This window comes from Coffea eugenioides, chromosome 1 (assembly GCF_003713205.1).
Source record: "Coffea eugenioides isolate CCC68of chromosome 1, Ceug_1.0, whole genome shotgun sequence".
NCBI classification, from domain to species: Eukaryota; Viridiplantae; Streptophyta; class Magnoliopsida; order Gentianales; family Rubiaceae; genus Coffea; species Coffea eugenioides.
The window spans coordinates 1676030-1693125 of record NC_040035.1 but is presented as its reverse complement, the minus strand read 5'-3'; the positions used below and the strand labels follow the sequence as shown (position 1 = coordinate 1693125).

At 38.7% G+C, this 17096-nt stretch overlaps 2 protein-coding genes and 1 non-coding gene across 3 annotated transcripts; 2 read left to right on the top strand and 1 right to left on the bottom strand.

Moving 5' to 3' along the window:
• Window positions 1-1040: 1040 nt before the first annotated feature.
• LOC113760082 lies at window positions 1041-3116 on the bottom strand. Its single transcript, XM_027302658.1, has 3 exons — window positions 2601-3116; window positions 1739-2462; window positions 1041-1273 (listed from the first exon to the last, which is right to left on the bottom strand). The coding sequence occupies exons 1-3, from the start codon at window positions 3114-3116 to the stop codon at window positions 1041-1043; spliced, it is 1473 nt and encodes a 490-aa protein (XP_027158459.1).
• A 130-nt stretch (window positions 3117-3246) lies between these two features.
• On the top strand, window positions 3247-3353 carry LOC113752750. Its single transcript, XR_003464903.1, has one exon. It is a non-coding gene; the product is annotated as a small nucleolar RNA R71 (small nucleolar RNA).
• A 5270-nt stretch (window positions 3354-8623) lies between these two features.
• On the top strand, window positions 8624-12340 carry LOC113760074 (disease resistance protein RGA2-like). The gene has a single exon (XM_027302651.1). It carries the CDS (start codon window positions 8624-8626, stop codon window positions 12338-12340), a length of 3717 nt encoding a protein of 1238 aa, XP_027158452.1.
• The last annotated feature ends 4756 nt before the right edge of the window (window positions 12341-17096 follow it).

Below are 17096 nucleotides of genomic sequence, written 5' to 3'. Positions count from 1 at the left end.
GGTGCCAGTCATCAGCCCTTGGGGTTGGAGGAGGTGGAGATGAACGAGGGGGAATACAAGACGGTCCCGGTGGTGGAACCTCCCACCCGTTATCACCCTCCCTAGCCAAGCCCATTTTCTGTAGACAAGGGATGTCTAAGGGCTCCATTTGACATGCTCCACTTGTCAAAAATTGGCAGGTGTCGACGGCGAGTTAAGTGGAATGCAGCTTCGGTCGCGGCTGGTAGCTGGTCCGAAGAGGAGAAGCTGACGCGGTGGAGAGGAAACTGGGGTTGCGGATGGTGGCTGCGACAGTGGGAGAGCTGGAGCTGTTGCGCAGAGGCGGGGGCTAGCTGGAGAGTTGGCGGCAGCTGGAGTTTGAACTCGATGGATAGAAGGAGGCGCGGACAGCTTGTTGGTGATGAGCTGGGCAGCAGTGGGCTTCAGGCGGAAGTCGGTGGCAGCTATGGACAGGGTGGAGGAGCTGCGCACAGCTCTGGGGTTGCGGTGATGGAAAGAGAACTGGTGGTGGCGTGGGTTTCTTAGGCTGTCCGTGAGCTGGGTTGCGCACGGCTGTGAGCTGCTGGTGTGGAGCTTGGGTTGCAGGAGGTTGACGCGAGCTGGTTGTCGTGCGGTGTGAAGAGAGAGAGAAGAGGGAGGCGGTGAGGAGCTGGATGGGTGGTGGACAGTGGTGGCGATGGAGGTGAGGCGCACGAAGTGGAGAATAGAGGTTGGCGGAGTGCGCGAGGAAGAAGAAAACACGGACAGCGGGAAGAAGAAGAAAGAAAAGAAGAAGAAAGAAAGAAAGAAAGGAAAGAAAGAAAAGAAAAAGAAAGAAAGAAAGAAAAAGAGAAAAAGAAAGGGAAAAAAAAATAGTTTTTGATCTTACAATTTTTTTTTTTTTTCAAATTCAGAAATTGAATTGTTGATAAACTAAACTGCATATTAAGAAGGAAAGTAATTGTATTTTGTTTTTGTTTTTGTTTTGTTTTTTTTTAATTTTTTTGATTTTTGTATATTTTTTTATTGCAAAAATTTGAATTTTTTTTTTTTTTAGTTCGTCAAACATGGCGTGGGCACGCCAAGATTAGAAAACATTCTCTGACCTTGAGAATCAGTTTTTGAACATTAACGCGTGCCCTCTCCGCGTGGACACGCCAAGATTCCACTTCGTAATGTTGAGATTTTACGAACATGGCGTGGGCATGCCATGTTTTAGAAACATCCTCTGACCTTGAAGTTGGAACTTGTGAGATTAATGCGTGCCCTCTTCGCACGGGCACGCCATGATCACCTGTCCTGATCATAGTAGAGAAAATATCAAATTTAAGCAATACCCAGATGAGAAACGACATATTTAACGAATCGCACAACAAAAACCAACAAAATCAAAAATTGGGTTGCCTCCCAAAAGCGCCTTTCTTTAACGTCTTTGGCCAGACGTTAAACACAACTCTTCAATTTGGGTGTAATCCAATTTTCCTTGTAATCAGTAGTTCTCCTCCGGGATCTAAATAGCCATTGAGTGCAATCTTTTTCCTTAATTTTCTTCTCTTTTTCACCTCATGAATTGCTTTTATCCCATGATATTTGTTCGCAGCAGTTTTGAATTTATCCCTAGAAGCAAACTCAGAAAATTCTTGCACAGAGGGATCAATAGCATGAATTGCAAACACAGAGTGAGAGTTAACAGGATGTTTCATTGTATCAAAAATATTAAAGTGGACCATTTCTCCATCAAATTCCATGGACAAAGTACCCTTATGAACATCAATTTTTGTCTGGGTTGTGCTAAAAAACGGTCTACCTAATAACAAAGGCGATGGATCGGAAGAGTGATCATCATCCATGTCAAGTACATAAAAGTCAGCTGGGAATACCAAATCGTTAATCTTGACCAACACATTCTCGACCAACCCATCAGGGTATGCATTTGTTCGGTCAGCTAATTGGATTACTATCTCAGTTTCTTTTAATGGACTTAAGTTCAGAGAAGCATACATAGATTTAGGCATTACGTTGATCGATGCTCCTAAGTCCAGCATGGTATTTCTAATCAAAGTATTACCTATTCTACATGGGACAGTAAACCTACCTGGATCCCCGCACTTCGGTGGAAGCTTCCTTTGGAGAACTGCTGATACGTTCTCTCCCACAATGACCCTTTCATCTCCCCTCAACCGCCTTCGATTGACACATAAGTCCCTCAAAAATTTTGCATACTTCGGCACTTGTTTGATGGCGTCTAATAGGGGAATATTGATTTGTACCTTGCGGAAGATCTCCAGAACTTCTTTCTCCTTGTCTTGCTTCTTTGGGTTCTCAAACCTGCTAGGAAAGGGAGGTGGATTAGTTTTAGTTGTAGGAATTGGTTTCGAGAGCACCTTTGCATTTTTGTTATCTCTGCCCTCCTCTTCCAACTCTTTCTCAATCCATTCCTCGTCCTTGTCTTTAGGAATCACGGGTTCGGGTCCTTGAACTTCCTTGCCACTCCTTAAGGTCATTGCTCTTACATTTTTTGGATTCGCCTCAGGTTGAGATGGCAACTTCCCTTGAACTTGGGACTCCAAACGGTTGATTGTTATGGCCATTTGATTCATTTGATTTTGCAATGATTGCACCTGTCCCAGTTGATTCCTCATGCTTTGCAAGTTTGAATCCGTCTTTTGTTGGTTAGCAAGTAATTGCTTCATCATTTCTTCCATGGACGGACTTGAGTTTGAAGGGGTTGGTGGTGGTGGTGGGCGAGGATGGTACTGCTGTTGGTGTCCTTGCTGTCTATTTGGCACAAAGTTAGACTGCCTATTTCCTCCATAGCTAAGGTTGAGGTGATCCCTCCAACCAGGATTGTAGGTGTTTGAGTACGAGTCGTACTGCTTTCTTGGCGCGGGCGCGTGGCCAGCCATATTCACCTGTTCTGCAGTTTCTTCTTGAACCAGTGGACACATTTCCGTAGGATGACCCACGGCAGTGCACACCCCACACACTTTGACTTGTGAAGCACTCCCCACAGCTAATTGTCTTACGAAAGATGTTAATTCGGAGATCTGCTGTTGGATAGAGGACGTTTCCACCTCATTCACCCTACGCGTCGGGATGTCCTCTCTTGAACCAAACTGCTGTGAGTTCTCAGCCATCCCTTCAATCAACTCCCATGCTCCTCGAGGGGTTTTGTTCACCAACGCCCCTCCACTTGCAGCATCGATTATGCTTCTGTCCCTAAAAAGCAACCCCTCATAGAAATATTGAATGAGCAGTTGCTCACTTATCTGATGTTGAGGGCATTTGGTGCACAGTTTCTTAAACCTCTCCCAGTACTCATAGAGAGACTCGCTTGGGTGTTGTTTGATACCACATATCTCCTTCCTTAGGCTCGCAGCTCGAGACGCAGGAAAGTACTTGTCCAAGAATTTTTTCTTCAGTTGGTTCCACGTGGTGATACTACCAGGCGGTAGGTAGTAGAGCCAGTCTTTTGCGGAATCCTTCAAAGAGAAGGGGAAGGCCCTCATCTTTATTTGCTCTTCAGTAATTCCCGGAGGCTTCATACTGTTGCAAACGACGTCAAACTCTTGCAAGTGCTTGTAGGGCTCCTCACCTGGTAGACCATGAAAAGATGGCAAGAGATGAATTAGACCAGATTTTAGTTCAAAGGGAGTGTCATCATTTAAATGTGGAAAAGTAATGCACAAGGGCTGCTGATTTAAATCAGGAGCAGCCAACTCCCTTAGTGTTCGTGCATTTGCCATAGTGACTTCCTCTTGGTCTGAATCACTTGAATTGTCACTAGACAAATTTGTCGGCTCAACCTCTAGATCAAGTTCCTGAGGTGCAATATCGTATTGCTCCTCCCTGAGCCGCCTGGTTTCTTTCCTCGTTCTACGCGCGGTCTTCTCTACTTCAGGGTCGAAAATTAATTCGCTTGTATGAGAAGAGCGAGGCATAAACTAGAAAAATACCAGAAAAAAAAATGAACTTAAAAAGAAACAAATGATTAACGCCAGTCCCCGGCAACGGCGCCAAAAATTGACAGGTGTCGAGCCTGTGCAATAATAAATACCTACTCGAGAAAAATAAATTTTCTGTGTATAGTAGTGAGTAGGGTCGAATCCACAGGGACTGGGAAAAATTTGATTCCTTTCAAGTTCGGGACACGGGGGATTTTTATCAGAAATAAACTAAAAATAATTAAACAATTTAACTAAAAATAATTAAATAATTTAACCAAAAATAAATAAATAATTAATACAATTGTAAATAGCAATTAAATAAATGATAAATAAATTCTAGCCAAGGATACAACTACGCAGACACAGTCCATTCATCCGATCATTGATGCAAAGAAGGTTCACTTAATTTTATTAACAGGTTAGTTATAGTCGCCGATAAACTCTAACGACCAACTTTTCCTTAATTTATTGATAACCAAGGTACGACCGTTGATTACCCCTAACCAGGAAATACTCCTAAGTACGACCGTAGGAATTAATTTTCTAATTGCATTAAAAACTAGAAAAGCCTAACCCAAATTAATAACACGCTACGAGGGTTATTTAAATCTGATTGCATGTCCCCCTAGTATGTGAAAATACTAGTTGTCACTAATATTAACCAACTAAACAATTACGGATTTAATTGATTAATTTGACAAGAGATTAATAAGTCAAATTGCACATCGGGCCCTTGATATCCAATTAACAAAATAATCCCATGGAAATTAAAATAGAAAACATGTAAATATTAACAAATTAAGGAACACGTAAAATTAATTAGATCTCACAGATATTTGGGACTGCGTCTTCGCGTTGATCCTTGACTAGAGGAGAAAATTAGCCACGCCTCATAAGAAAATTCCCACGCAATTTAATTGAATTCGAAGACATAAATAACTCTTGCTAGTAACTGAAAATGAAAATTTGATTCTCCGTAATCTAATGAAATAGAACTAGTTTCATGAAAGAAACTAGTCTAAAGGAAGAGACGGAAGAAAAATACAAAACAAACCAACTGAAAAGATCTTCACACCACACAAAACATGAAAGAACAAAATCCTATTTTATGACTAAAACTACCTATCTTCCTCTCCGTAGAGAGAAACTAATCTAATGTCTTATGAAGCACTCGTCTAGTGCCTTTCCCTTATTTTATTTTAGCACTAGTTTCCTAAGAGAACTAGTGACGTAGGGAAAAGCTCCATCATCAAAGCCAACACCTTGACTAATGAGTATATCTCCCACAATAAGAACAAACTTTCTACGTGGTCCCCGCTTTGATTTCTTGTTGCTAGTGGATTTCATCATATCAATTCAATTCTTCATCAGCAATTCCGTTGGTTTGCACAATTTGGGCTGATGGTGGAAAGCTTTTAGAAGCTTTCACGTGTGGAGAAATCTTCTCAAGAAGGTCCCCTTTTAGCACTTTTCTGCTCCACTTTCTGAAATTATATCCAAATACCAAATATAAATATATATTGACAATTAAAACAATATTTGGCAAGGATAAAGAGGAAAATTAACGATAAAATTACTAACAATTAATATCCTATCAGCATCAGGGGGAGAAATTAATACACAAGAATAGTGTACTCTTTTTCCTTCACTAGGGTTTTTGGTCCCACTGGATTTTTCCCTAGTAAGGTTTTAACGAGGCATATTCGTTGTGTAATGGACATTCAAGGGGGAGTGTTATGAAACAATTAAAAGTATGGATGTCCCTTTGTATTCCTAAGAGGATTAATTCATGATTTATGGTTACATTATGTATAGAAGTTACAATCCATAAATCTATTCATGTAGTGGAGAAACCGTTTCATAGGTTTCTTCATATTCTTGTAGTAGTGGGTGTTTAATAGGATTAATGTACCTTCAATCTTGTAGTACCTATATATAGAGGTACTTTGACACCCTTTGTAAGGACTTTTGTATCTTGTTAGAATATAAGAATATCACTCTCCATTCCTCTACTCATTTCCCTCATATTTCAATTCCGATAATAGTATTTCATTTTATTAGTTTTACAACAGAGCTGCAATTTTCAGATTCTTCCGGTCTTATCCACGTTTGAATATGGAGACCAGCCAAATAAATACAAGGTCATAGGCATTCTGAAAGTGTGCATGTGTTATGGTTGGCCATATGGAATTGTTTATTGTTAATTGATGGAATCTTATCATTATTAGTGAAGGGTGTAAAAGGAAATCAGCATTGAAATTTGTTTGACTTTTGTTATGAAACTCTTATTTTGGGACAGCAAAAATGTAAAAAACATAACTAGTGTGTTTGGATAGGAAATTATTTGAAATATTATTTAAAATAATTACTGCAGTAATTTTTGTGATGTGATGTATGTGAGATAAAAAGGTAATTGAAAAGATAAAATAGTGTGTTGGAAATTATGTTTGTAATGCAACCAAATAATTTGGAGCCAATTAATGACTACGCAAACAACATTAACAATGGAGAGAGGGAGTAGAAGTTTCAATAATTCAATGATTATTATCTACTTCAAGGAATAAAAGTTCGATTAACTTGAGATCACAAGCTTGATTTTTGAGGCCCTGAGGAGACTATCATCGTGCATCTCTATTTTGAACCAAGAAACGAAATAGCTAGTCTTAAAAGAAGAGGTGTGTTTTTTTTAAGTGACGATAAAAAAAACTCAAGTGGGCAAAGTGCAACTTATCCCTAATAAAATTGGAGATTAGTGCTAATTGACCTTTTACTTTATTTCAATTTGATTTCAAGGAGCCAAAAACAGTTTCAATTTGTCACAAGTTGTGATTCTTTTATCATTCAAAAACGCATGAGCACCTGGAAACTCCAAGCAGGGGTGTTACTGGAACATAAACCCAAATCATTTAAGATGCTTGCATTATTGAAAATATAAATGCAGAGATCCTGAAATGCGGCAAAAATTTCGGAAGGAAGGCAGTATTTTAATTGAGTCAAGTCCATATTCCTATGTTTAATTGGTGTGTATTTATATCATTAGCAGTTAGCAATTGTTCTTTTGTACAAATTTTTTCCCCTCTACTGATTAATCCTTTTTGTTCATTAATCCTTTTGTCTCAATAGGACTATTTTGCACTATTGAGTTTGTGGGGGGGAAATAATCAGTGATGATTTTGCACTAATCTATTATGAAAGTGAAAAAGCCTTTCAAAAGTTTTTAAGGGTAAAAAAAAAAAAAGCAATATGTGTTTTAATTTTAAAATAAAAAAATGCAATACAAAGTACCAAAATTCTATTAAGAAATCATCATTATATTTGAGTATACATGCAAAACTGATGGAAATTATAATATTACTCCCTCCGCTCCAAATTATTCGTTGCATTTTGGGATTCAAAATTTTTTTAAGAATAGTAAATAACTTGACGGTGATGTTAGTGGATTCGTTTCTAAACTTGTTCTCGAAAATTCAAATTTTAAATTTGAATTTAGTGCCAAATATTGATTTTTTTTAACATGAAAATAACATTGAAAAAAGAGATCAAAAGTAAATTTGAGTTTAATAAAATGATAAACATTTTGAGACATTTTAAAATAAAAAAGTATAACATTTTAGTAAAAATAAAACCGATAAGAGAGAAACTATAAGATGATGAGTTAGAAGTTAAGCCAATCTTAACATGGTACCTGTTTTACTGCTGTTTTAGCCAATAAGAAATGTGAGTCAAGTTGCAGGTTGGCTCACATATGCATGCAAGGTTTAACAATTGCTAAATGGTTCTCACCAATTAAGTTCTGTGTTTTCAGTTGTAAAAGTCGTGCCTTTCGCCTTCCTTAATTTTTCAACTACCTAAATTTTCATCTGTTTTTCAATGATTTCGTGCTCAGGAATTACTCGAATGTTTTTCTGATTAAGCTTGGAGAGCATTGTGCTAATTTTGAGAGTGCTTATGTGTGGAGGTTATTTTGAAAGCAAGGTAAAAAAGCTTGATGCCATTGCTAGTTAAATTGATGCCGTTGCCTAATGCTTTAAACTTCAAAATGCAAAACAGGGAATACTTGATGGACCTGGCTTCATTGAATACTTAACCAAAATCTGTATCATCGCCACTTGATCATCAGTCAGATGTTGATACTTTATGGGAAGCTCACATAATTCTACTGATGTGCCTCAACGTGAAGCTGAAAAACCTGCTTCCATCTCTTGTGAAGTGCTTTCATGCGAAGCTGACGACTCTGCTTCTGGTTCTTAATCTCTTATGTGCCTTCACGTGAAGGAGACAAATCTGTTTCTACCTCTGTGAAGCTAACAAATCAACTTCTTGACCTGCTCTTAAAAGAAAATAACTGTAATCAGGAACACGGTCATATGCAGCTGTGATCCGTAAATCACGGCATGTCTGCTGGAGCCGTGCTTTCCAAAGCCTTAATATTACTCTCATGACTTTTGAGAGAACGTGCAGCTGCTGGAGCTGTGATCCGTAAATAACGGACACCTGTCAGGAGTGACGATAGAGCGTGCAGTGGAGAAATTTGGAAGTTGAGTTGCAAATTTCATTCCCCCAAGTTTTAGCCTCCGCTGGTTTTGCTCTTAGCTGCCAAAGTTGAACCATATCCTTCCTTGTCCCATCGCAGAAAGCATCCCCCCATCACCATTGCAGAACACTTTCATCCTAATTCCAATCCCAAGCGAGAAAAAATGGCTGAGACTGCTGTTAGTGCTACTATTAAGGTTGCATTGCAGGCGGTTGTTTCTCTTGCCGCTGATCATCGTGAATTCCCAGAGGAGCTGGAGAGACTCGACAAATCTGCTGCAATGATCCGAGGCTTCTTGGCCGGTGCCGACAAGGACATGCGTAGACCAGGGGTGCAAAATTGGCTCGAGCAGCTGGAAGATGAGGTTTTCAAAGCTGACAATGTGCTGGACGAGCTCAACTATGAAAATCTTCGTCGGAAGGTGAAGTATCAAAATCAAAATCAACTCAAGAAGGTATTCTTCTGCTTTTCATTCTTTAATGAAATTGCTTTTCGTTGGAGGTTGGGTTCAATGATCAGGGGTTTCAACGCGAACCTTGAAAGGATCCATGGGCGTGCCAGAGGTTTGAGTCTGGAATGCAAGGGCCAATCTGAAGAAGCATCGGGAGCCACAGCAAGCCGACAGACCGACTCTAAGATTGTTCGAAGTGATGTCATTGGAAGAGACGAGGATGAATCAAAAATAGTTAAGAAGTTGTTGGCCGAATCTGAAAGTGATCGTATTTCAGTTATTTCCATAACTGGCCCGCCAGGATTAGGAAAAACAACTCTAGCTAAAGCCGTTTACAACAAATCACAGATTCATAAGCATTTTGACAAACAAATTTGGGTTTGTTTGGCTAAACCAGTTGACATATTGGAGCTCTTCAAAATGATTCTAGAATCGTCAACAGAAAGAAATGCTAAAGTGAATGTTAGGCAAGTAATAGTTCAAGGAATTGAAAATGAACTTAAGGAAAAAAGATATTTGCTTGTTCTTGACGATTTGTGGAATCATGAAGAAGGATTGTTGAATGACTTTTTCACCACTTTGGGGGCACTTGAAGCAAAGAAAGGGAGCTGGTGTCTTGTTACCACTCGTCTAGAACATGTGGCAACTACTCTGTCCGGTCTTCCGCAGATCAATTTTACTCGCCATGAGCTAGGAAAGCTATGCAATGATGATTGCTGGTCTATCATGAAAAAATGGGCAAATGTAGGGGAAGAAGTACCAAAAGAATTGGAAGACATGAGGGAGCAAGTTTTAAGAAGATGTGACGGTCTACCTCTGGCAGCAAAGTTAATCGGAGGTTTGTTATCTAAAAAGAGAAAAGAGGAGTGGCTATCTATTTTGGAGGAGAGTCTCTTGAATGGAGATCAGGGTGGGCTCGAGCAAATAATTAAGGTGAGTTTTGATCATCTGTCACCTGCACCGGTTAAGAAATGTTTTGCATATTGCTCAATTTTTCACCAAGATACCAGATTGGAACAAGATCGACTAGTTGAGCTTTGGATGGCTGAAGGCTTTCTTCAACCGGATTCCCAAAATGAAAGAATGATGGAGAAAATAGGATATGAGTATTTGAGAATTTTGCTGCAAACTTCCTTATTGGAAGAAGTAAAAAATGAGTGGGGAACATGGTATAAAATGCATGACCTTGTGCATGATTTTGCAAAATCAATTTTGAATCGTAATGGCAGCAATCAGGACCGTTACCTTGCGGTATACTCACCCGAGAGAATCAATGAAAAAGCATCGGCATCACTTCGCACATTATTTCTGGAGGGTGGCATAGCTGATGATATGTTATCAAAGTTCAAATACTTGCATGTCCTAAAATTGTTTGGAGCAGATGCCAAAGAGTTGCCGACCTCCATTGGCAAAATAATACATTTACACTTACTTGACATTTCAGATTCTATGATTACAACTTTGCCAGAATCTCTTTGCGAACTTTATAGTTTGCAGACACTGAGAATTCACATGCTTGAAGACGGTTTTCCAAAGAAGATGAGCAATTTGATTAGCATGAGACATCTTCACTATATTGATGATTATACAAGACGCAAAATCCAGATGCCATCCAGGATTGGACGATGGACTTGTCTTCAAACATTAGAGTTCTTTAACATAGGTCGTCAGGAGGAAGGTCGTGGTATCCAAGAACTTGGAACCTTGCAAGATCTTAAAGGCTCCTTGGAGATCAGAAATCTTGAATTAATAAATGGCAAAGATGATGCTGAACTGGCGAACCTATCTAAAAAGCCAAATATGTATCGGTTGGTATTTGAGTGGGGCAATAGGGATGAGGAAAGTGATAATTGTGATGAAGATGTGTTGGAAGGTCTCCAACCTCACCCAAATTTAAAAGAGTTACAAATTTTGAAGTTCATGGGTGATCAGTTTCCACAATGGTTCATGAATTTGACATTGACATCACTGGTGGAGTTGCGGGTGGTGGATTGCACAAGATGCAGAAAACTCCCAGCACTAGGACAGCTACCATTCCTCAAGCGCCTCTATCTGACTGGATTGGAAAACACAACATGCATTGGGCTTTCATTCTACAGTATAAGTGCTGAGGAGGACGGCGGATCAGGAGGTTCAGGCACTATCAGCAGACAAACATTCTTTCCAGCCCTTAAAATTCTCTGGCTTGAAAGCATGAAAAATTTGGAAGAGTGGAAGGACGCACGCGAAATGAGGTTAACCGCAGGTGAAGTACATGTGATGGATGTGTTTCCCGTGCTGGAAACGCTGTATATTAGTGATTGCCCCCAGCTGACCACCATTCCAACTCCAAGTCGCTTCCCAAGTCTTGATGTATTGGAAATCAAAGAGAATTGCCATGTTTTGCTGGTAGAAAAGGTTTTGGGCAATATAGCCAATCTCTCGTCCCTTGAATTATGTGGTGGTCGTCAACGCATCGAGTCTCTAAAATTAGTGAAACGACCAGAGAGCAGCTTGAGTATTGATGGCTGTGACAGTCTACCCACTGACATGCTTGAGCGACTCTGTCTTTTTCCAACTCTTCAGCGTGTAGAATTGAGGTTTGCCGGTAATATAACAACATTAAGAGGAATGAGTTGCGCCGCTTGTCTTAAGAGATTGGCAGTCTTTTACTGTGACAATTTACGGGAGTTGCCAGAAGATTTTTATCAATTTCAAGCTTTAGAATACTTGATGATACGGAGTTGCCCGAGAATTGATTCATTTGGATATCCAAATCCTAAAAATTCATTTGGACAGAAAAGCCTCCTTAAGTCTCTTGAGGAATTTACTGTCGATGGGTGCGATGCATTAACAAGATTACCAGTGGAGATGTTCGAGTCCTGTACGTCTCTCCGAGAGCTGAATTTGTTCGAGTGCCGCAGTCTGGTCTCTTTTCCCCTTGATTTGCGACGAACCCCTTCTCTCGAGAGCTTCTGGTTACGGGGGTGTCCCAACTTGATTGCTGAGATGCCTAGTGGATTCGGCTATCTTACCAGCTTAAGGGAAGTGGAGATTGGTGCCTTCTCAGATTACTCTGTAATCGAATTTGATTGGGCCGGATTGGCATCTTCATCAACACTCCAGCGCTTGGCTTTAGATGGGATGCCTGACACGAAATCTCTGCCAATTCAGCTTCAAGACTTGACTACCATCACATCACTGTCTCTAAATGACTTCGGAGCAATCAAAGCCTTACCAGATTGGCTTGGGAACCTTGCGTCTCTTGAAGAGCTAATCCTGTGGCATTTCCCAGAGCTTGAATATTTACCCTCCACGGCTGCCATGGGACGCCTCAAATTAAGACGTCTGCAAAGTCATCGTTGTCCTCTATTAGCCGAGAGATGCACTCCTCAAAGCGGCTCCGAGTGGCACAAGATCTCTAATATTCCAGAGCGTGAAATTCATTAAAAGTCATCTTTCTAAGCCATCCGGTAAGATTTCGCTGCAAAATTTTGATTAATTGCTTCTCATCATTGGATATCGCTGTTCTTCACGATCTTATTCTATCCGTATTTGTCCCTCACTCTTTTTCTATATAATAATTATCTGTTCCTCTACTTCTTCTGGTGAAGATTACTTTCTCTTTCAATTTATAAACTAAATCTTTTCATTAACTTAACAAAGTAGTGTTACGAGAAAATTGAAAGACAATAAAAATTGTGAATTTCATCTGCTTTTCTGAACCATCAACAGGATTAATAAGCATGGTAAAATTCACTACCATATATGACTATTTGTCCACGAAATTCACTAATTTTTTCTGACACTGACATTTCCAAACAACATTAAAACCAATAAAGTAGCATCTTATTTAGATTTTACACTCTCTCATAAAATATATTACGAGGCTGCTATGTGTAAATCAACCCTTGTATTTGCTTGTATTACGTACGTCAACCTCATGAATGGGATTGTAGACACTGCAGAAGACGTGAAGCTGCTGAAGCAAAATGGGGTGATCAAGGGTGCTCTCATGGATGATGAAATTGCTGATCAATTCAATGGTATAAAAAGATGTTACGCGGGCTCAGATCAGAACTCCAACATTGAGGTTGCCATTGACAAAGTTAACGACTTCTACATCAAGAAACTTTTGGTCGTGACGGTTAGACGGTAGAAGGAGGACTTGTATGCTTCATCGAAATGTCTGGCCGTGGTTTCCACTGTGGCGCTGCTGGTCATACTCTGCATGCAGACGTTTTGCGAGTTCTATCAATGCAGCAAAGTCTGGAACTTCAGCAAGTATCATCATGATCATCTCTATCAGCACCAGCAAGTAAAATGTCTGTTTTAATTAATTAACAGAGAAATATATGTTTTATTTATTTATTCTTTTTTTTCTTTATCATTATTTTTTGTTCATATCTTTATTAATTTATTGTTTCTCAAGGAAGGGGTATTCATATCTAGAAAAAGTGAAAAGAAAGATATACTTGTATACTGATTCTGTCTCGTTTAATTGTGTATTTTATCAATCCACTGGACCAAGATATGACTTTAGACTACCTGGAATTGGGTGTTGCTCTTCTAGTATCATTACAATGTTAAGCAAAGCCTAGCATGATACACCACTGAAATCTGGAATGTTATGTATTTGTTACTTTGTAATTATTAATTAGATTATGCTCCTCAAGGTTGGCATTATAAAATTTAATACCAATATCTTTTTAAACTTTAGATGGAATTAATTTTTAAATATTACTTTATAATTTTGATAAAATGAAACTAATATGAAATCTAAATTTTTGTGTGTGTATGAGAGAGTACATATTTTATCTACATTTTTTAGTCAGCCGGGAACCTCTAAAGCATCTTATTGCACTTTTCATATTCCAACTGTAACATCAAGCTATGGTTTCCAATCGTTTTTGAAGAAAGATGAGGAGGTATGTGGTTTGGAAATGTCTCCACCAACTTACTAGAAGTACAAGAAAATTGGTCCAAGTTTGCAAGTATGTTTGAGTCATGTAATTGTGCCTAAATATAGGGTGGCATTTGCACAAGTACGTGTTCTTTATGGCTTAATCAATGGAATTTAGCTTAATTTTTACTCTTTAGGATTTTGAGTGATAAATTGTTGCACCAATTACCAGACTAAACCTTTCTATGGCTCATGTTTCTATTTGGTGTCATAATTGAAGTAGCACTGTGGTGTAATATTGTGATTTTTTTTCCAGAATTTGTTTAGGAAGCAGAGATCATGCTTTTTCGACAAAGAACACCAAGGTTCCCGTGTTGTTCTTATGAGGATGGAAAGAGGGAGAAGTTATTTTAACTTATCAGTCAGGTTTTGAAGATGGAAGGTAGTTATTTGTGGTTTTTCCCACCAGAATGCCATATATTGCTCAGAATGCAGAAATGAAGGTAAAAAATGTTGATTGCAGGTCTATTGCCCGATTTCAATGGCTTTTTTAAAATCTATTTTCTAGAAGTGTTTAACAAAATAAATCAAACACTGAACCTTTTCTCCTTGTAGCATGCTGAAAACAGAGTGGCTTGTGCCAGGCTTGTAGAAAGTAATGTGGATGGAGAAGAATTAGAGGGGAGCATGGTAGCTAGTACTAGAGAGCTATCAAGATACAAGACTTGCTTGAAGAAAACTAGACGTGCTGATACTTTAGTTCCAGAGGTGAGAAGCTTTGATGGAAAGAAGTTAGACATTGTAGACAGCATTGGTGATCATTTGGACGACATAAACGAAGCATCTGATTGCAGTGTCAATCATTCATTTGGATGGAAAAAGTTCAAAGTTTTGGTTCTGCAATTGCGGATGCAAGAATTTCTACATCCTCGTTCAAAGGTTCCCGCCAGATCTTGCAAGGCCTTTGTAAATTGGACAATGGGTTATACCTTTCCACTCAAGAACAAGAGAGACTCGTGGTACTAACAACTATGCTAACAGTTAGTCATTCTGGGTACCAGGCTCAGTGTTGAATTTGTTTTAGTAAAATAACGAACCCTAAGTACCTTCTTGGTTCTTAGCTAACATAATTGTTTTGGCATGTCTACTTTAAGATAAATAGTCACAATCCAAAAATTTACAGTTTGAATGATCAATAAACAGGTTTTGTTATTGTGGCATTCTATTTGTTATGTTTTAGCAAAGAAAGACTAGCAAACCTAAAAGTAATTTATAATTATTAAGAAACCCCCTTGGAATATGTAACATTTCAAAAGACTAATGAAGGTGGGAGATCAATGATAATTGTTTCACATGAAGTTCTCCAACATGGTTTCACCTAATTAGAGGTACTCTACCACAAAGTATATGCTTGTTAGGTTAGATGAGCATGTTTCAGCATTCCCATTTAATGGAAGTTGATAAATTACTTTAAGAATTGAAGGAAGAAGGAAATTAATTACTAACACTGAAAGGATATTGACATCCATTACCTGCTTCTTTCTGAAAACGGTTGTCCTTCTCTGATTTTTGTTTGGCCCAAAGATTTTAGCGTGTCAGGAGAAATTAGTCAGCTAAAAGAAGTTAATCAGAGAATTATTGACAGGTGTCGAGCCTACGCAATAATAATTACCTACTCGGAGGAAATATAATTTTCTATGTATAACGGTGAGTAGGGTCGGTCCACAGGGATTGGGCAAAAATTTACTTCTTTTAAAGTGCCAATTGACGATGGGGGGTTTTATCGGAGTAAAAATAAAAATAATTGAACAATTAAACTAAAAACGAATAATTAACTAGCACGATTGTAAACAAGAATTAAACCAAGAATAGATAAGTTCTAGCCAATGATACAACTACTCAGACACAGTCCACTCACCCGATCATTGATGCAAGGGAGGTTCACTTAATTTATTAATAGGTTAGTTACAGTCACCGACGAACTCTAACGACTAATTTTTCCTTAATTTATTGTTAACCAAGGTACGACCATTGATTACCCCTAACCAGAAAATACTCCTAAGTACAACCGTAGGAATTAATTTTCCAATTGCATTAAGAACTAGAAAAACCTAACTCCAATCAATAACACGCTACGAGGGTTACTTAAATTAGATTGCACGTTCCCCTAGTGTGTAAACACGCTAGTTTCCACTAATATTAATCAATCAAACAATTACGGATTTAATTGACTAATTTGACAAGAGATTAATAAGTTGCATTGAACATCGGGTCCTTGACATCTAATTAACAAAATAATCCCACGAAAATTCAAATAGACAACGTGCAAATATTAACAAATTAAGAAACGCGTGAAAACTAATTAGATCTCACAGATATTCAGGACTGCGCCGTCGAATTGATCCTTGACTAAATGAAAGGCTTAACCACGCCTCATGAAAAAATCGCCACGCAATTCAATTGAGTTCGAAAACATCATATTTCTTCCCTAATAATCAAGAAGCCAAAGCCGTTTTTCTATTCGGGACTATTGTCGAATACAAGGCACGCGTGAAAGGAAAAAGAAAGAAAAAAAAACTATTGCTCAAAAGCTATCCTAGCCTCCGTACGTTTTTTTTTCAAAGCCCAATGACTAATGCCCTCTAGTGGCCCCTACCGCATTGAGAGTCACACTACAAGAAGAGAGCCCTGCCAATTTCACTTTTATCGTTTCCTCTTCATAAGTCTCTGTTTGGATCCCTTATTTTTGGGTATTTTTCAAAATCTAATTTTTTAAATACAATAAAAATTTTTAAAAAATACTCTAAAAGATAATCTAAAAATTAATTTAAATTTTTTTAAAATTTTAAAAAATATCTCAAAATATATTTTAGAAACTCTTCTACTCTTAAATATCCAAAAATATTTTCTAAAAATATTTCAAAATAGACTCTTTTTTTTCGGTACAAAGGAGGGCGTTAGCCCGTTATAAATTAACTAAACGAGGGATTGCCACTCCACAAACATCACGGCTCAGAAGTGTTCGTAAAGCTTGCGGAGGTTCCTGAAAGATAGTCATCCCCGGCGGTAAACCCTTCCCTAGCTTCGCTAAGTAGTCTGCACAACAGTTTCCTTCACGCCACGAGTGTACCAAATTACATTCCCAATCATAGCCTAGCAACTCTCGGATTCCCGCAACCATATTCCAATATGGACTCTCCTCAGATGCATTTTTAATCAATGTCAGTGCTACCTGTGCGTCTGATTCAATAACCACCCTCCTATACCCATGCTCCCACACCAGCCTCAGACCCAACAAAATCG

Coding starts and splice junctions, on each gene's coding strand:
- LOC113760082 (XM_027302658.1), bottom strand. CDS start 3,116: ATGGCTGAGAACTCACAGCAGTTTGGTTCAAGAGAGGACATCCCGACG. Junction 2,463..2,600: donor TGAGGAATCAACTGGGACAG/GTGCAATCATTG, acceptor AGGAGTGGCAAG/GAAGTTCAAGGACCCGAACC. Junction 1,274..1,738: donor AAAAATTGATGTTCATAAGG/GTACTTTGTCCA, acceptor TGATCAGGACAG/GTGATCATGGCGTGCCCGTG.
- LOC113760074 (XM_027302651.1), top strand. CDS start 8,624: ATGGCTGAGACTGCTGTTAGTGCTACTATTAAGGTTGCATTGCAGGCG.